Genomic DNA, 21,234 nt, shown 5'->3' with positions numbered 1-21,234 from the left:
GTACTTTGAATAGATCTTTTATTCATGCATGATTAAGTGACATTATGCATGGGTCATTTGGAAAAGATTGGTTCACTGGGTTATGCAGCTCTTCCAAGTGTAGGCATAGTTTATTATGCGATATCAAAAATTCACTTTTGTTAATATTAGTACCCATCTAAGCAGAAAACACATTAGGACTGGGAAGCTGTCAAGTGCATGGTGGGACATTCAAGTTTTCCAAAATTCCAATGAAGCTCCAGTTTTATCACTGACAACAAATATCATCAACTATTTTACTTAATGTGACAAACCCATTTCATACATTTTTGAGAAAATGTTTGCCAAACATCCAAGTCTGAATAACTGTATTTCGTATGTTTGACCATTTCTTTCACATAAAGTGAAAGTCACTCAGTTGTGTCTGACTGTTTGTGACCCTATGAATTATACAGTCCGTGGAATTCTCCAGGCCAGAATACTGGAGTGGGTAGCCATTCCCTTCTCCAGGAGAGCGTCTCAACCCAGGGATTGAACCCAGGTCTCCTGCATTGCAGGCGGATTCTCCTGAACTACTAGGGACGCCAGCCTTTATCACATAAAGTAAAAGTTATTTGCTTTTCTTAAAATATTCTTTTCCCCTAAAAAAGTAGGCTAGATCAGTGTAACTCAATGCAGAAGTGCTTTTCTTTGAGACAGTCATCCTACTTCTGTACCTAGCAAAAGTGCTTTATGTGTGGGAATTAACAGCTTAAGAGGTATGGAGTTTCATTTTAGAGTGATGTAAAGTGTTTCAGAACTGGATAATGGTGGCAGCTGCACAATATTGTGAATGTACTAAATGCCACTCAACTGTTCACTTTAAAATGGTTTTTATGTTACATGAATTTCACCTCAAAAAGAAAGTGGAAAAAGGTGTTTTGTGCATAATTTTTTTTTGTGTGTGTGTGCATAATTTTTATTCATCAGAGAATGTTAAAAAGACTTGTAGGCAAAGGTCTAGAGTTAATAATATTGAAGTTTTGTTTTTGTGCTTTTTTTCATTTATTTTTATTAGTTGGAGGCTAATCACTTTACAATACCACAGTGGGTCTTGTCATACATTGACATGAATCAGCCATGGATTTACATGTATTCCCCATCCCGATCCCCCCTCCCACCTCCCTCTCTACCCAATCCCTCTGGGTCTTCCCAGTACACCAGGCCTGAGAGGATTCTTTAATATCTGCAAATCAATCAATGTAATACACCACATTAACAAATTGAAAGATAAAAACCATATGATTATCTCAATAGATGCAGAGAAAGCCTTTGACAAAATTCAACACTCATTTATGATTAAAACTCTCCAGAAAGCAGGAATAGAAGGAACATACCTCAACATAATAAAAGCTATATATGACAAACCCACAGCAAGCATTACCCTCAAAGGTGAAAAATTGAAAGCATTTCCCCTGAAATCAGGAACAAGACAAGGGTGCCCACTCTCACCACTACGATTCAACATAGTTTTGGAAGTTTTGGCCACAGCAATCAGAGCAGAAAAAGAAGAAAAAGGAATCCAGATAGGAAAAGAAGAAGTGAAACTCTCGCTGTTTGCAGATGACATGATCCTCTACATAGAAAACCCTAAAGACTCTACCAGAAAATTACTAGAGCTAATCAATGAATATAGTAAAGTTGCAGGATATAAAATTAACACACAGAAATCCCTTGCATTCCTATACACTAACAATGAGAAAACAGAAAGAGAAATTAAGGAAACAATGCCATTCACCATTGCAACAAAAAGAATAAAATACTTAGGAGTATATCTACCTAAAGAAACAAAAGACCTATACATAGAAAACTATAAAACACTGATGAAAGAAATCAAAGAGGACACAAACAGATGGAGAAATATACCGTGTTCATGGATTGGAAGAATCAATATTGTCAAAATGGCTATACTACCCAAAGCAATCTATAGATTCAATGCAATCCCTATCAAGCTACCAACGGTATTTTTCACAGAACTAAAACAAATAATTTCACAATTTGTATGGAAATACAAAAAACCTCGAATAGCCAAAGTAATCTTGAGAAAGAAGAATGGAACTGGAGGAATCAACCTGCCTGACTTCAGACTATACTACAAAGCCACAGTCATCAAGACAGTATGGTGCTGGCACAAAGACAGAAATATAGATCAATGGAACAGAATAGAAAGCCCAGAGATGAATCCACGAACCTATGGACACCTTACCTTCGACAAAGGAGGCAAGGATATACAATGGAAAAAAGACAACCTCTTTAACAAGTGGTGCTGGGAAAATTGGTCAACCACTTGTAAAAGAATGAAACTAGAACACTTTCTAACACCATACACAAAAATAAACTCAAAATGGATTAAAGATATAAATGTAAGACCAGAAACTATAAAACTCCTAGAGGAGAACATAGGCAAAACACTCTCCGACATGAATCACGGCAGGATCCTCTATGACCCACCTCCCAGAATATTGGAAATAAAAGCAAAAATAAACAAATGGGACCTAATGAAACTTAAAAGCTTTTGCACAACAAAGGAAACTATAAGCAAGGTGAAACTTGCTTATAGGAAACTATAAGATCTCTCCTCAGATCGGGAGAAAATAATAGCAAATGAAGAAACAGACAAAGGATTAATCTCAAAAATATACAAGCAACTCCTGCAGCTCAATTCCAGAAAAATAAATGACCCAATCAAAAAATGGGCCAAAGAACTAAACAGACATTTCTCCAAAGAAGACATACAGATGGCTAACAAACACATGAAAAGATGCTCAACATCACTCATCATCAGAGAAATGCAAATCAAAACCACAATGAGGTACCATTAGACGCCAGTCAGGATGGCTGCTATCCAAAAGTCTACAAGCAATAAATGCTGGAGAGGGTGTGGAGAAAAGGGAACCCTCTTACACTGTTGGTGGGAATGCAAACTAGTACAGCCACTATGGAGAACAGTGTGGAGATTTCTTAAAAAACTGGAAATAGAACTGCCATATGACCCAGCAATCCCACTTCTGGGCATACACACTGAGGAGACCAGATCTGAAAGAGACATGTGCACCCCAATGTTCATTGCAGCACTGTTTATAATAGCCAGGACATGGAAGCAACCTAGATGCCCATCAGCAGATGAATGGATAAGGAAGCCATGGTACATATACACCACGGAATATTACTCAGCCATTAAAAAGAATTCATTTGAATCAGGTCTAATGAGATGGATGAAACTGGAGCCCATTATACAGAGTGAAGTAAGCCAAAAAGATAAAGAACATTACAGCATACTAACACATATATATGGGATTTAGAAAGATGGTAATGATAACCCTATATGCAAAACAGAAAAAGAGACACAGATGTACAGAACAGACTTTTGGACTCTGTGGGAGAAGGCAAGGGTGGGATGTTTCGAGAGAACAGCATCGAAACATGTATATTATCTACAGTGAAACAGATAACCAGCCCAGGATGGATGCATGAGACAAGTGCTCGGGCCTGGTGCACTGGGAAGACCCTAAGTGTTTCTTAAACAAGAAAATAAAAGCCTCCAACAGCACTGAAGATTGACATTCGATGGATCCGAACACTCTGCAAACTCACAGTCTGTCATGTGACTGAAGCCGGCCCCAAGGCGTTTTTTTGGATGTGAAAATGGAAAACAACTACAACACCTGGGCAGATCCCAAGGAGTGATCTCCGAGACTGTCTGCTGGCTGGTGTGCTGTCCGCCCTTTGCCAGGCCAGGACCTGCCGCAGCGTAAGGTCCTGACTCCCTTGCAGAATCCTCCAGCAACATGAGAGAACAGCCTCCTGAACATCTGCAGGTACTCAGAGAAGCAATGTGCTTTTATATTCCCTTGTCCAGTGTGGAGTGGGTTTTTTTTTCTTTTTACATTAATCCTGTTGTTGGCTCCCTTGACAGTGTCTGACACGTGATTTTGCTCACCAAAGGTCTTCTGGAGGCCTTTGGATGGGGGTCTCGGATCCCCACAGTTGGGAGTGAGGCAGCTGACCCCTTGTTCAGCCTTGCCTGGGCTTCTGGACAGCCCTTGTATAGACTCAAAACTATCACCCCATTTTCCCTGCCCCTGAAAAGACTCTGGTCTGATGGTCAGACATGACTACCCGACCTCATAAAGGGCTGGCTCTCTCAAGGGTTGGTGCAGGACTTGAAGATAAAGCAGCACAGTTACCGTCCAAGTAAGTATAGAGACCAGAACACCATGGAGTGATGCAGGGATATAGCCATGCTTCCAAAACTGTCCACTTCATCATCTCACGCCATCACCTCCCAGCCCAAGGTGCAAGAGAGGTGCGAAGCCCCACCCTGCAGAGAAGTTCCTCGTGACCACAGACTCCAGCTGACCCGATTGGCCACTTCAGCACGACTGGATCTGACAAGCTTCTATTTCATGCTGCTCATTCCCAAAGCAGGAGTCAGACAACATGGAACAAACTCTGAGTGGACAGGAAGCTAATGGCAATCTCCCTGGAGCCAAGGACAGCGTTTGGCTGAGGATGTTTAAGACATTATGACTTACGGAGCCTTCAAACACGGACAACCCTTCAGCAGGCAAGAGCAGGGAGTCACTGCTAATCAAAGCAGGGCATAACCAGGGTTTAGGGCTTCCAAGATGGGGCTCACAGCACGGTTTCCCATGGCACATTGGCCGGGCTCTAAAAAAGGACCCATATATTTGGAAAGTTACTTCACAGTCAACATTCCTTTAGTCCTTCTGATTGAATCAGAGAGAAAGTTCAGCATGATGCCAGCATGTCTTCAATACTTCCCTAGCACTCTATAACTTCCCCTTCGAACACACAGGAAGAGCGGGTCACTTCTTCAGAGACTTCAGCAAATAATGGAGCCCAGTTAGAATTTAAGGACCTTGCTGTGTCCTCCATGTATTTATGTTTACAGCTACTTTCTCTTTTGGCAGGCAATAATTGGTGTTCTACTTGCAGGAGTATACAAATTATTTTATCTGAGTCAAAAAGCCGATGGGGAAAAAAAATTGGAAATACAATACCACAGGAGGTACATGTTTGAGACCAAAAAAATGCAAAAACCATGCAGGTGGTAGGTACATGGTTGAGTGCCAGACATGCTGGGTAAACACAATAACTAAGGCTGGTAAGTGTGAAGGGTGTGTTCCAGAAGAAAGGGGGTCAGTTCACTTTGACAGGAGCCCAGGGCACATGTGAAAGAAAGAAAGAAAATCACTCAGTCATGTCCAACTCTTTGCAATCCCATGGACTGTAGCTTACCAGGTTCCTCTGTCCATGAGATTTTTCCAGGCAAGAGTACTGGAGTGGGTTTCCATTTCCTTCTCCAGAGGATCTTCCCAACACAGGGATCGAGCCTGGGTCTCCTGCATTGCAGGCAGACACTTTACCATCTGAGACACCAGGGAAGACAGGAGCCCAGGGCACATGTGAAGTGATGGAGAAATGCGGCTGGACAGGTAAACTGAGGCCAGGTCATGGAGAGCCCTGAGGCTGAGAAGAGCTGTGTGGATTTTCACTGGTGACCATGGGGACCCACAGAGGTCTCTAGACCATTTCACTAGTACAAGGGGGCCATCCCCCAAACGGGGCTAGTTTCAGGGAAGCGTGGAGACACACTGGGGCTTGTGGACTCTGAGCGAGAGATGCCAAGGAAGCAGCTAGAACTGCCTTGACTCTGCTGACCGAGTGAGGCCCTGAGAATGGACCCACACTCCCAGGAGGATGCAGCTTATCACAGAATTAGGTATTTCTTTCCCTGGTGGCTCAGTGGTAAAGAACCCGCCTGCCAGTGCAGGAGATGTAAGAGATGTGAGTTCAATCCCTGGGTCGGGAAGTTCCCCTGGAGGAGGGCGTGGCAACCTACAGCAATACTGTTGCCTAGAGAATCCCGTGGGTCACAAAGAGCTGGACACGCCTGCAGTGACTGGGCAGGCACACACAGAGGCCCCACGAGGGCTGCGAATGGAACAAAACATGGGACAACACGGCGAGCCTGGGAGGCAGGTGTCAGCCAACGCAGCGTTCTGTGATCCAGATACTTATCACCATATATGGAATGAAAACTTCAGGGCGAAAAGGACGAACGGGGGAAAAAAAGATTGGAATAGGCTTAAAGAAAAAAAGGAAAAAAAAAAAAACACCTAAAGATAGCCTAAACAAAACACACCCAGCCCCTTGCGCCTGCCCTCCCTGTCTGCGTGCCATATGGCGTGTGATAAGCGAGAATGCTTTTATCTTTCTTCAATGTCTGTAAAGCCCAGCACCAGCCCCATCGAGAAGGCTGCACGGTGCTCTCAGGCCCTGCTGCCCTGAGGAGCAGCTCCCAGCCCCCAGCCCTGCTCCAGGAGGTGGCCAGGCTGCCATTCCCTGCCCCCAACGCCGCAGCCTGCCTGGGTCCCACAAGGGCCACTGCCTTCAGAGCTGTTTTCCCACAACTGGAGAAACCACAGGCCAGGCCAGCTGAGCCACAGTACAAGCAGCCAGCCCGCCCAGTAGCTTTCACCTTCGCTGGTCCCTCTGCCAGTCCCCAGGGTCCTTTGCAAGGGCCCAGACAACGCCTGGTAGGAGGAAATTTCCCACATGGCTATAAATTACCAAGCCACCTCGAACATCTCCTGAGCCACAAAGGCATCAGAAGCTTGTGCCTTCCTGATGGCTCCCGCCACCCCTGTCTCCTTGCATGACAAAATGACCAAGCAACAGCGATCATCCAAATTTTCTAGATGCCTAGTTCACTGAAGCCCTGCTCTCTTGCTCTTCCCTAAAATGACCCAAATAATCCCATAGAATTACATGCCTGCTCTGCACTTCTGAGCCCTGCCCTCATCCTCCAAATTCTTCTGACCCCCGTATCAATCTCTCTTCTTGTTAGTCATGTTTTGATTGATGAGTTAAGTACCACTCGTGGGATGGAAGGCTATCAGTCAGGTTGACTCTTCTGACTCGATGTCCAGTTAAATCTGAATTTCAGATAACCAACAAATAATTTTTTTTAATTTTATGGACAAGTATATCCCATGCACTATTTGGGATATATTTTTATACTAAAAATTAGATTTGTTTTTTATCTGAAAATTCAGTTTAACTGGAAATCTTATATATTTATTTGCCAGGTCTGGCAACCCTAGATATCAGCAGGCACAAGGATAAACAGCCTTGGGCAAATCTACTCTTCCCTATTTAATCCTCAGAAGCCACCACAGAAACGGTCCTGCCTCTGGCCTGCACCTCTTCATTGCTATTTTCTGAGCGCTGTCTGCAAAAGCCCTGCAGGCTTTGAGAAGCCCTGTCTTGCAGCCAAGACCCCGGCAGCTACACAGGAAGGGCTAACCTCTCAGTCAAAGCAAAAAGTCACAAGATTCCTGAAGGAAAGTATGTGTAGAAGAGACCAGCATAAAGAAGCCCAGGGGGACATCCCTGGCAGCTCAGTGGTAAAGAATCCACCTGCCAATGCAAAAGACGGTCTTGGTCCCTGATCCGAGACTATCCCACGTGCCACAGAGCAACTAAGCCCTGGGCCACGGCTATGGAACCTGTGCTCTAGAGCTTGGGAGCCACAACTACTGAAACCGGAGTACCCAAGAGCCCATGCTCCACAACAAAAGAAGCCACCACAATGATCAGCTCATATACAGCAACTAGACAGCAACCCCCTGCTCGTCGCAACCAGAGAAAAGACTGCAGCAATGAAAACCCAGAACAGTCATAAATAAATAAATTTTTAAAATATTAAAAATAAGGAGCCCAAGAGAAGACACCCCACCTCCAGGAAGTGTGAGGACATCAAGTGCAAGCCCTTGAAGGCCTGGCAGTATCTGACGACAGCCTCATGCCCCCAAGTGTGATCACGAGCCAACATCATCTGAGACGCAGAGGGGTGGGTGGCCCCTTGGCTTAACAAGAGCATGAACTGCTTTAGAAAATGCCTTCGCCCGTAAGGCCCAAGGGCAGCTGGTCTGGGCAGGCCCCAGCACGAGTCCTGGCAGGAGAGAGAGCCCAGCCCCACTGCAAAGCATCTCAGGGGCATGGACTCAGGCTCTGGGCCAAAGTGCCGTGGATGTGTGGGGCATTCTCTATCTACAAGCCAGAAGCATGTAGAGGCAGCTGTTATTCTCCTGTTCTGGCACTGACAACACAATAATAGAGGGCCACTTCATCTCCAATCCATAGACTATTTTTGCTATCATCCAGAAAGCCACTGGCTAATAATAACACACTGGACTAGATGTAACTGCCATTTCTGTAAGTCAAGAATGTTAAAAATTGGCAAGTACGTATGATCCAACCAAATAATAATGATGCTGAGTGCCTGCTCTGTCGCAGACTCTGTACAAGGCCCTTTAAGAGTATTTCATCATATAATACTTAAATCTTAATTCTGTGACTACCTTTCAAGGTAAGAGATGCAGAAACTGAGACATATAGATGTCAAACCAGGACACACGCTAGGTCTGTGTGAGTCCAAAACCACATTCATCTTACTGACCATGTGGTCGGTTCATGGGGGTCGGTCCTTCCACCTCCGACCCCCTATATGCTGTCTGTCTTTGCCTAGGTAGTCAGTGGCTGGACGTTCCTCCAGCACTGGGCACCAGACTCCCAACCTGATGGTACCTGTCTGCACACTGGCCTCTCTGTAAGTAATCAAAGCCTGGCTGCTGGGAATTAGAAGCAAAGTATATTTAACAAATAATTTCAAGAGGAGAAAAACACTTTGAAAGTTTATGTAGAGTGAGGGGGAAGGGGGCCATAAAATCCACCCCTAAAATAAATAGAAAGTAATCAAGAGAGAAAAATCAAACCAGCTGTAAAACACCTTAAGCTTGACTACAAGGTAATACGTAATGAATCGCTGACATCAGGTACAGTGTGACGCAGCACCTCTGCTGATCCAAACACATGTGCTTTTGTGGCTCTCTGCTGAAAAGACTACTGAGCCTCACAGAGGGGGGAGGACAAGAAACCTCCCAAAAGAAGGAGGCAAGGCCAGAAAGCACCGCTCTCAGAGGCAAAGACCAACACAGGAAGATCAATAAAGAGCTGCCCGACTCCCACTTTAAAAAAGAAGAAACAAATGTTCTCCTCCTTGTAAAATAAAATTTTGAAAGGGCATACGTAATGCAGAATAAAAGTTTTCACCAGTTCCAACTGAACATCTGCAGAGATCAACGTTTGAGGAAAAAGCAACTGACCTTCACGTGGGCCACATAGTGATGACACGTCTCCTCCAAGTGGACCAGCCGCAGCTTCTCCGAAACCTGACCCACGGACTCTCCCAGCAACACGAAGTAGACCCTGGGCAACTGGCTCTTCTCTTTTTTGGCCACATCAGCCGTCAGAACATAATTCAGGCCTGCCGATGAATAAGGTCAAAATGTGAGTGAGGACACACACAGTCACAAGGCCCCCTCCAGACACCCTTAGAGGGTCGCACGCTCCCTTCAGATGATATGTAGCCCTCCGCTGCACAGAGGACTGATGTCAGGCAGCCCTGATCAATACCATCTCCCAGAGAGGTATGCAGCCAGGGGCCCCCCCAGAATCCAGAGAGACCAGGCTAGCCTGTCTTCCTGAGGATTCTCTGGGCTTCACATGTCACAGGTCCCACTGATTTAAACCTCATGAGTTATTAACTGAGCCACCAATATACACATCAATGGTTAGCTGTATCCAACACAGTGAGTGTCCTGAAAGGCAGGCATCACCGCAAACCTACAGAATATTAAGAGAAGCTACTGAAACTACCCAGGCTACATGGAACACTGACCCCTATAATGAAATGGGGCACATGCCCAACACAAGGGAGTTATCACTCCCCCCCAATAATTCTGACTCATCGCATAGATGTCAAGTAGGGCTCTATAACTGCTGCATCTATTGGACCGTGGCCATCCGTGGCCCACGGAGCTGGGCACGGTGTAGGCATACGAGACACGTCAAAGAAAAACACGGGGAAACCCCCTGCCCTCATAGAGCTTTCACGCAGGGAAACACAGAGGAGGCTGAAGCTGACTTCCTTCCCGGGCCGCCATGGGGTGGGACCACATGGCTTAATGGTGTCTACTGGTTCAACAAAATCATGACCGCCATGAGGTCTATCTTGGGATGCACCCCTAAAAGAGAAAACCTCATCACCTAGTGCCTCAAGATGTAATGCCAGGGTGGCAGAACCTATTGTGACAAAATGTGGGACTTTAAAACATGGTCACAATACAGAACACACATTGGATTAACCCGAAAGTTTTCACCTCCATTATTTCAGAGCTTGTCAGGAAGTATGTGACAATGTGTTTTATTAGGTAAGTATGGCTCACTTTATTAGGTAAGAATGGCCTCAACAGAACCATTTCACTGCTCTCCTGTACCACATAACACTTTTTTACATAATACTATTTCTTTGCTGCTTTGTGGATTCAGGGGAGCATGGCATTTTTAAAGTGAGTGAAAAGGAGCATCTGTCCCTAGAATGACCAGATGAGACTGCTGAGCAGTGGGAAAACAGATGACCCAGCCCCTGCCGTGGCTTCACACATGAGCCTCCTAGTAGCTGGGCTCTTGTACCCCAAAAAAGTAGCCTCACGCCTGCCAACACTTAACTATGTGAGCTGAGGCCACGGGGATGGCTCTGCCTTTTAATAACATCAAAGGGATCAGCCACTAGGGAAGGTATGAAGGGAGAAAGTGACCTGGATAGGCATTCGGCAGCTGCCACAGGGCATATTTTTGATGCATTTAATGGTTTTCTTGGGCCTCTGCCATCTCAGGGACTTTGCTGAGCCATGCTAGCAGATTCCTGGTCAGCAAGGGCAGGTCTGCCCCAGCTTGTTTATTTCAGCAAATAGCTGATTTCCAAGGTGAAGCTGGGTCACCAAGAGGTACCTGAGACCTGGATGGTGATATTATTGAAAAGAGAAGAATGCACACAGGGAAGTACTTCAGCAGAGAAAGCACAGGAACCTGCACAAGATTTACACACCTGCTCCGACAGCGGTGGGGCAGGAAAGGAGGGAGACTCGTAGAGTGTGAAAGCTTTCAGGCAAGCCTAGGGACCATCTCGATCAAGACCCTCATTTTTTCAGATGAGGAACTGATGCCCCAAAAGGGAACAAGTAAAGCAATTATCCTCCAATTAAAGATAAATAATTTTTTTTTTTAAAAAAAAGAGGGAACAAGATTTGCTCCCGGCCAGAAAGCAGAATCTGGAGCTCTCCTCAACCCCAGTGTTGGGCTATTCCTATCACAGTGGTTCTTGGTACGTTTTTTACATTATTGGATCAAAAACTCACATTCTTTGAATGCACAGACAGCAGAATCAAACAAGTATAGAGATCTGGAACTGAACGTTGGCCAATTTACTTTCTCTCAATCACAATTTCCCTGAGCAACAGCCAAACAGTAAGAAAGAATACGTAGAAATGAACTGAGTTTTCAAGTTCCATTTAGCAAGCTTAGGACAGGAGGTGGGCATTGCAGAAGATGAGCCAGAAGACCTTGCTCAATGGGGTCCCCTCTGCAGTCCCCATCTGGCCATCCTGCGTGGTGAGGGAGCCACAGCTGCCCTTCCACGGCTGGTGTGAAGGCTGACCAGGGAGAGAACAGTGCCTTTGAACCATCTTGTCAGCAATGAATGGCCAAGCCCAGAGAAAACTGGGTGGAAACGAACACAGGAAGACAGAGCAGATTAGCGTCAGTGCCCCACCCACATCCTCTTAGCTTTCACCATTTCTCTGCTGTCCAACCCAACTTCTAAACTGCTGGCACCTGCAACCCCTTTTCCCATGGGCTTTGGTGGCCCCACCCATTGGGACAGCCAGCCAGGAGCACCAAGGACTAAAGCCCCTGGGACAGCATTCAGGAAACCATGACCCCAGCTCCCCGGTCCCTTGGGTGGGGTAACTGTGAGGCACGTCTACTCTGGCTTCCAGGCTTCCCCAGCAGGCTTCCGCTCTGGCAGTCTTGTTAACAGAGGTAACGGGTTCAATAACACATGCTCTATTCTGCTGCCGTGATGGTTTCTGGTCAACTTGACTAAGCCATGGTATCTGGTCAAACACCTATCTGAACGTTACAGTGAAAGTATTTTTTAGATGAGATTGATATTTACATCAGTTAAGTGCTTAGTCGCTCAGTCACGTCTGACTCTTTGTACCCCATGGACGGTAGCCTGCCAGGCTCCTCTGTCCATGTGGATTCTCCAGGCAAGAATACTGCAGTGGGTTGTCATGCCCTCCTCCAGGGGATCTTCCCAACCCTGGGATCGAAGCTAGGTCTCCCGCACTGCCGGTGGATTCTTTATCGTCTGAGCCACCTTCGAATAAAGCAGATTACCATCCAGAATGTGGGTGGGCCTCACCTAACTGGTTGATGGTCTTAAGAGAAAAAGACCAAAGGTACCCCCCAAAAGAAGGAATGCTGCTTCCAGACTGCCTCTGAACTATAATATCTTATACGTACATATACAGTATCCAATATCCTCAGGATTCTGTTTCTCTGGTGAACCCCAACTACTGCAGCTGCCTTCCCTTCCTGTCTCATGGTCCTGCTTTCCTATTGGTATTTCCTGGGATCCCCTCCTGAATCAACAATGTGCATTCAAATCTTTGCCACAGGCTCTGCTTCTGCAAGAATTTGAATTAAAATGGGGCAAGTCCAGAAAACAGAATGAATTTGACCCTCTGCATGTTGTCAAGAACTGTGCAGATATTTTACAAACATCAAGCTTAGTCCCCCCAAACCCTGACTAACTGCAGAATCACTGGCCCAATATATTTCTCTTGCAACTCAAGGGAGAGAAGAAACAGTTCAGAGTCACTAACCCTGATCTGAGGACCACAACTGCTGTTCTGCTCTGGGTGGAGTATACTCATGCCAACAAGCTCACCTATCAGATATTTCTAAAGTGTGAAAGTGTACAATCAGATAGACCAGATTCATCTGATTCACCAAGAGCAATCATTTTGGAAACATTTCATCTTTTGAACTGCCTGCTCAGAGCTTCTCCTTGACTTAAAATTTACTTTGGTATTTAAAATTATACAATAATTTACATTATTAATTACATTAATTACATTAATAATTACATTATTAATAATGTAAATTATACAATAATTTGATAAGTTAGCACCTTATCAAGTCTCTCTTTTACAACAAAACCAAGAGACACATCATGGGAAACCCAGCCTGAGGGAGGAGGGAGCTGTTGGAGTGGGAAGAAGTGCAGATCATCCTGACTCTGAGCTCAACCAGTGGTTTTTAAACAGCCCCCACCCCAGGTGTCTCTACAAAGAAGCCCCCTGCCGCCGCCCCCACCGCCCCAAGCAGCAGAGGAGATGCTGGAGAAACAGCTGGACAGTTTGCTTGGCTCAGCAGCCCGCCCTGTGGGAAGATGGGAGCATCAAGCTGGCAGAGTTGCCGATGGCCTCCCCAGCTCACTCAGCCGGGCCCGGGGAGGCGCTGGTTCTGATTAGGGCCTGCTCCAACAGCACACATCACAGCCTCAGCTCTCCTTCTGGCAGCCTGTGTCCCTGCCATGTCGAATGATGTCATCTTGATGGAAAAGCTGATCTGCCTGGAGTCATACTTCCAGTCTCCTCCTTTCCCTACCCCCCAGCTGGTTCCCCAGGGCCCCCCACACCAGCCCGGGCCAGCAGCAAGCCAGCTGTCTCGCATCAACGTGGCTCTGGTCGCTCCCGGCGAGTTTTGATTCATTCCCATTCTCCATTAGAACATGATTTCAGCTACGAAATTCTACCAATAAATCCTCCTTCCAGACTTATTCTGAGCTTCCCTTCAAGTTTTCCAGGAGAGAAGGGAGAAAGAGACTGTTTCTACTTTCCTAACTTTTCTTACCCTCCCCCCAAGCAATGCGGTGGTAATTACAGTAGGTTCCCCTCTCCTCACAGAACATGGACTTGCCTCATTATCCCATCCCCATGCTGCTTGAGAGACCAGAAAGAGCTCAGAGAATGTTTTCCATGTGCAAACGCTCTCTGGAGTAAAAATGCACCCTGAGCACCAGAGAAGGGGTCTGGGTACAAGTTGCCTGGTGTCAACCCTATTTCTGCCACTGGCTTGCATGACCTTGGTACCATGTTTCAGGACCCAGCTGTACTGCCCGTCTGGGGGCAGGACAAGCCCCCTGCTCACTCTCAGCCTCGCCAGACTGCCTGAGAGCCACGGAAATATGGGGGCACCAGGTCAGAGCACAGAACACAACCACTTAGGGCTCAGCCCTGCCTGGTTTCCACCTGGCTTTCCGGGGATGGTCCAGAATTGCCTGCTTGAGTCTCAGCCTCTGAGGACTGACAAGTGCATTGAGGCTTCAGCCTGGCCAGCAAGGTAGGTACAGGCTTGGTCCACAGGTAAGGAGCAGAGGCCTCTTAGGCACAACCATCACCTGCCTTGCTTGTGGCAGCCAGGAGGCTCCCAGGAGCCTCACACTGCCCCCCAGGCCAAGAATGAAGATTAGTAAGACCTGAGATGGGCTGAATTAAATGGCTTGATGAAACATTATAAATGTGTTCTGGGGGCTGCCTAAATTGGGAATGGTGTCTGCAGTGTAGGACTGCACTGGACCAGCCACACATGCTCCATGAGGGCAAAGACCTTGCCTGGTCTGTTCCGCCCAAGCACACGGTCTGGCACTTCCTAGAACTTAATAACTATCTGTTGACTGAATGAGCCACACAGGAGTTTCAGTGACTCCCTCTGATGGGTTTAGGAAGCTGTTGCTCTGCTCGGCTGGGGCAAGGACTCTGCAGACCTCATTTCTGCCTCGCCTGTGGCCCTCTGGGAGACCCTGCCAAGACGGAGAGCTTGAGGGAGGCTGCAAGGCCGCAGGAGGGGAAGGGACTTCTCATCAGCTTAGCCCAGCAACCGTTTTCCATGCAGCTGCTTCCAACAGCAGTTAATTCTCATTTCTTCCCCACCCCCACCCCCCGCCGAGCCCTAAAGCCAGCCTCACTGCAACCCTGAAATATACCAATGGCACCAACCAGTGTCCCCACCTCCCAGGTTTAGATGTCAGGTCCGCAAGGTCCCTTCTCCAAGCTTACAGGTTCTGATGACCCCAAGCAAGTGGTCCACCCTACATATAACATTTTTGCTTTGTGGTCCTTGGCCAGAAGTTCTCACATCCAAGCCAGCTGCAGGTTTATTAAAACCTAGGTTGCTGGGCCTTACTCTCAGAGTTTCTGAATCACGTAGAATTCACATTTCTGACAAGATTTCATGTGCTGCTATTGTGGCTGGTCAGGAACCACCTTTAACATCCCTCATACAGACCTACAAGCAGCTTCCTGTGGTTACTACCAGGTCCTCCATGACCTGCTTAACCGATTCCCAGTGTTAAATTCTCTCTGTTAAAATAACTGGTGTGGTTTCTGTTCTCCTGGATGGATTCTGCTAGGCTGTCACGGGGGCCAAGGTGGAGTCGCCCCCATAGAGAACTGCTCTTATTTCCCATAGTACCACCAGAAGCCACAGTGGCCCCTCTAGTGGTTTGGGTCATCAGCTGGCCCTGAATGTCCTGTGCCCAAGCGGGAGCTGTGGGTTTTCCATTACAACACAGAAAATGAAGAGGCAAACGGAATCCCTTCTCCGTGTGTGTGCCTGAGCTCCACCAGGTCCCAAGGGAGAGAAAAAGCTAAAGAGATGACTATAAGTCAACTGCTTACAGTCCCCCCAAAACATTCTCAGGGTGGTCCCACAGCTGAAGATGCCAGCAGATACATACCACTTCTGACGACTGTTCAGAAGTGCCAAGCACAGCCTTGGGCACCTCCCTATTGCACTGCCCAGCCTGTTCCATCCAAACACAGCCGTTCTGCTGACAAACTCTGCTCTGGATACGCAGACATTCAGAGGTGACTGGTAGATGCCCTCTTGCCAAGCACACCACGGCCAAAACCACCACTAACAAGTTCTTGCATCTTCCTCCAGCAATGAGAGTAAGGAAGGCTTGTAACCAGAGTTCCAGCCACGGGCTCCCAATGCAGAGGCCTGGGTGGTGACACCAAGCTGGCCAGCACCAGCTACTGGGCCGGGAGGAGAGCAAAGGATGTCTGTGCACTGAAGGTTACCCCATCTTTCCTGCATCTGGAAACCGGGGACCTGATCTTCCTGATGGTGCAGAACCCTGGGGAAGCATCTATGGAGAAGTCTACCCACATCTGAATCCACATGGCTACTTCAGCTCCACCACCACGGCTTCCCACTGTTCCCTACTCAAACCTTCTATATTCCACTGCCAACTCATTTAGGGGTGGATTTCTACATTTCTCTCTTTACTGCAAAAACTAAGCTATCGCTCATTTCCCTAAATTCCAGGGAAAGGGACAGAAAATGCCAAGGATAGATAACTTCCTGCATTGCTCTGCAAATACCCAAATTCTCCCATTACCATTCTCTTTAAGCCTGACTCTTAAATAAATGTGTACAAACATCCCCTTAGACTGTCAAGAGATACTGGATTTCATCAATGACCCCGTGTGGCAGATGGAGAGTAGCGGAGGAGCACCTGCTCAATTCTCCACACCCTAAAGCGGACCTTATCCAGGCTTCTGCCCCTGGGGGCAGTACTGGATGTCATCCAACAGCCTGTCTCTTCCACCATCCTCCATCACTGAAGGGCCATGACTAGCCCTGACCTACATTATAATTCTGCTTGGAGGTCGCCGAAAGAGGCCCTGAATACCAGGGTCACTGAAAGGGGCTCAGGTGATCAGGGTCTATGAAAGGAGTTCCAGTGACTGGGGTCTATGAAAGGAGCCCCATGACTGAGGTCTATGAACGAAGCCCCAATGACCAGAGTCTGTGAAAAGGGCCCCAATCACTGGGGTCTATGAAAGGAGACCCAGTGACTGGGGTCAATGACTAGAGCCCCAGAAAGAGACACTTGCTGGGGGCAGCATGAGAAAACACCCACATCTCCTCCTGGCTCGGCCCTTGAATCTACAAATTAGGGTTTGCTCTCACACTTATGTCATATGCTCTGAAATCACTCTTGCTCCAAACTTGCATTTTGGTTTCTTCTCTGTTCCTGCTCTACCAACTTACCTCCATTTTCACCACCACAGCGATGTGGTTAATGAGTCTGAAAACTGTGTGTGCAGCTTCAGGATCAAAATAGAAACTCCTTCTAATTCCCATTAAAAGCTCCATGAGGACATGGCTGGCTCATGCAGGCACACAATAAATATTTGACAAATGAACACACACATGAACTATTAACTGCTTGCTTTTCTTAAGAGTTCTATAGCAGAATAGTTCTGCTTATTTTTAAATACACCAGAAGTAATCTTCCACTCAACAATTCTTTTAAAATGCTTTTTAATGGAGTCCAACTACATCACGAGTTGATATTTGATAAAGGACATACCATCTAATTAGGCAGAGGATATATGAGTCCCAAGACCATCAGACCATTTTTTTTCCTAAAGACTGTGGTGCCTTAAACAATTAGGGAGATGGTAGGAAATTGTTTTTGGAAAGCAATAGTATCATCAGACCAGAATTCAACTTTTGGCTTCACCAAGAGCTGTATGATCTGGACCAAGTATCTTTTTCTCACTGGATTCGCACACAAAAAGTTTGTTAGTTCTCTCGTACTACCCAAGTTCCAAGTTCACAGTAAATTCATATTCAATTTTGAAATTTCTGAGTTCTTTTTCAAAAATCCATAAAAAAAAATACAAGATTTCATTGTTGAGTTTATTCAATCCACCTGAAGATCAAGAGAAATGTCAGTGAGACAAGCCGGAACAGCAGTCTCCAACCTTTTGGCACCAGGGACCAATTTCATGGAAGACAATTTTTCCATGAACTGGGGTAGGGGAAATGGTTTGGGAGTGATTGAAGAGAATTACATTTTTTGTGCAGTTTATTTCTATTATTATTATTACATCAGCTCCACGTCAGATCATTAAGCATTAGATCCCAGAGTTTGGGGACCCCTGGCCTAGAAGGACTAGCATATTGTTATCTAAGGTAGAGCATTCAAGATGCAGCTGAGAAATTGACTAGTGCATGACATGTGTTCTGTGTGTCTGGGTTCCCACACACCTGCACCCCAGAGCAGAGCATCTCAAACTTAAATGTGTACCAGCATCCTGTGGGGATCTTATTGAAGGCAGATTCTGGTTCAGAGTCTAGAACAGGGCCTGTGATTCTGCACATCTAACAAACTCCTAGGGGATGCTGATACAGTTTGTAAAAACAAAAGACTTCTTAATCTGCACAACTACTCCAGATTCACTTCCTTCAGGTGATCACACACTCTGAATTCTAAGCCACATTGATCCTATCTTGTTCCAGGGCTTGATCCAGTCTCGGAACTAAGCCAGCAAGTTGACCTCCCCCTGTTAGAGAAATGGCAGGGATGGCTGCCAGTGGCCAGGGTTTACCTGCCTCTTCTCCATCACCTGAAGCTAACAAAGGCAGCTCCCTGCCTTTTGGAAGCGTGAACCTTTGTAAAACTCAGCATGCTAATCTCACCACTCATCCTGTGTCTCTGATTCCACAGGAAAGAACATGAGCCCTCAACATGTGGCTGGTGCTGCAAGCTCAAGGGAGAGCCTCCAAAGTCCCACTACTTTTTTTTCTAACTACATGGAATGTTTCGGCAGGGCCAGGCTACCCACTGCATGTCCACAAGACCCACCACCTGTCCTACTCGTGGCCCAGTGAGGTTTCAGTATAGTCCAGGGACATTTGGAGAAAGGATGCTTAGAGTCAAATATTATTTTTCTGAGAGCTGGAGGTTGCACTGAATTGAGAAAATAATGGTTAGAAGAGCAGAGGGGGAACCTCAGGGAAAAGGGCATCTAGCCTGTGGACCCACTGCCTGTAAACCTAGCCAGGCTGCACTTCAGGGGGGACCTCCAGAACAGGCCCTGGTTGCCCATGATCCCACAAGCCCACACCAGTTAGGATGGCTATGCAGAGACCTGACTTGGTCTTGTGTGTTACCTATTTCTCCCGGAACATGTTTGCCGTGGAAGCTAAAGCAGGCAGTGACGTTCAGGCAGTTCACAGGCTGCTGGCCGTCATGACACTGAGGCGCCGTGATGTTGATGGAGGCGGGGAGGAAGATGGAGACATCCACTGTGATGACGGGTCTCGCCCTACGGGTCAGGAGGAACCAAATGAGAACTAAGCCGACAGGAAAAATCCCAGGGCTTCAGCCCAGCCTCTAAGCAAAGTATGAATCAGCCTGAGTGAGAGAAAATGGCCAGGGTGCTCTGTAAATCCTGTTCTCTGGTGTCTCAGCTTATTTCCCAATAAATGAACAGTTATCTTCCCAATAATGAAGGTCAGCTAGTTGTTAATAAAACACATCTGGTTGAAGCCATAAATGAACCACCAGATGTTGGGAGATTATTTTAAAATTTCACCAATTAACTTTTGATTTCCATTTTAATAGGAAGATAGGAACAGATTTAAGAGGTGTCCCTACAGGGGGATGCCGTGACTCAAGAAACAGACACACAAGCAGGAATTCCCCCAATGCATTTACTGCCATTACTGCCATGAACTGCAAAGTCCCATCCAGAAACCTTCCCTCTTTGTTTACTCCCATCAATTAATTAAGTACTTTTTCTAAAAGACCTTGATGAATGGGGTCCCAGCTGGTAACAGCAAAGCATTTCGGAGCTGAAGAAATCACCCTGCCTAATAGCTGGACCAAGTGAAACCCAATAAACATAGGCACACTCCTATCACCGACAAGGACCACCCTCCAATTCTTGATGGATGGACATCATTGCTGGCCTTCCGGGCACTCCCCCGGGGCCCCCTATTAGAAGCAGGGAGTGAATCACACCATTCTGCTCTGGTTGCAAACATCTGCTGAGGGAAGATTCACCTAAACTGTGGCTTAACCTTCTCCCCTCCAGGCCTCACAAAGAGACCCTTTTACCCCCAAGGAGCCCCAGCCTTCACGCCGCCGGGGGTGATATAACAAGATTAAGGGGCTTTAGCAGCTTGAGAACAATGACCTCACTTGTGTTCAATGATCCCGCAAAGAGCGCCCAGGGGGACAAGACAGATGGGAGCCAGGACCAACACCAACTCAGAGAAAAGAAAGCATTAAGGAAAACCTCGAAGAAGAAAGGAAGCAAGGAACTGCATGGCCCAGATGGAGTTAGGGGATTTCACTACTGCCAGCACTACCTTGAGATGTGGGTTAAAAGAAGAACAATTGTGACAAGTAAAAAGGAACTATGGGCAGACCCAGCTGCAAGTCTAACGGAATTCAGATAACAGCAGTGCCTGGAAATCGAATATCAGGTTTCCAACTTCCTTCTGGGTTCATCCTTAGAAGATGCTCAAGTGTTCCTTAGCAACCTAGCACTTGGATTTCTTCCTTCTCTGTATCCACACCTCACCTCACCTACTAACTAAGCCCACCGTCCATGTCCAAATTCATCCCATCAGCCTACAGGCCCTCCAAGGGCTGGGATCCTGCAGAATTCATCCTGATATTCCCTAGTGAGCAGGTGTTCAAAAATTCTTGTTAAATGAACTCATTTACAAAACAGAGTCACAGACATAGAAAACAAACACGGTTACCAGGGGATAAGAGGGCAAAAAGATAAATTGGGGGATTGAGACTGACATAAAGACCCTACGATATATAAAACAGATAACTACTAAGGACTTAACTACACAGCACCTGGAAATTTTGCTCAATACTCTGTAATGACTTCTACGGGAAGAAAATTTTTTAAAGAGTAACTAAATGTATATGTATCACTGATTCACTTTGTTGTACACCTGAAACTAACATAACATTGTGAATCAACTATATTCCAATAAAAATTTAAAACAACAACAACAACCCCTGTTCAATGAAACCTCTCTAGTCCAAGGAATCGAAAACAACAGGAGGGGCCGAAGCTTCATCAAACAGACAGGGGTACCAGCAGAGCTGGGGTCCACTCAGTGAGGCACCACCGGCCTAGCACATGTCCAGCCAGGTCACTGTGCTGAAGCAGCCCAGCCCCTCCCACCATCCCAGGGCCCCTCGCTGGGGAAATGCCTGCTTCCTCCTCCCGGGACAGAGCCTGGCAGAGGAAGGCGAGGTGAGCAGGAAGCAGAAGTGAGCAGTACAGACAAAAGGACTTCGATGAGGGTTGTTAAAAGAAAAAAAAAAAAACAAAACACATAATCCTTTGAAATGACAAGCTGGGACCTTCACAGGCACCTCTCCCTGCA

At 46.6% G+C, this 21,234-nt stretch overlaps 1 protein-coding gene across 1 annotated transcript in view; it reads right to left on the bottom strand.

Annotated features, from left to right (window-relative positions):
* Positions 1 to 21,234, bottom strand: part of ITGA9 (integrin subunit alpha 9) — a 362,863-nt gene that overhangs the window by 259,876 nt on the left and 81,753 nt on the right. Inside the window, exons 14-15 of the mRNA XM_061127757.1 lie at positions 18,988 to 19,142; positions 9,213 to 9,373 (exon numbers count right to left, since the gene is read on the bottom strand). Coding sequence (XP_060983740.1) covers positions 9,213 to 9,373; positions 18,988 to 19,142 — 316 coding nt within the window. The remainder of the gene's footprint in view (positions 1 to 9,212; positions 9,374 to 18,987; positions 19,143 to 21,234) is intronic.

The sequence above is a fragment of the Dama dama genome, chromosome 24, assembly GCF_033118175.1.
Source record: "Dama dama isolate Ldn47 chromosome 24, ASM3311817v1, whole genome shotgun sequence".
NCBI lineage: Eukaryota > Metazoa > Chordata > Mammalia > Artiodactyla > Cervidae > Dama > Dama dama.
This window is presented reverse-complemented; position numbering and strand designations above follow the sequence as displayed.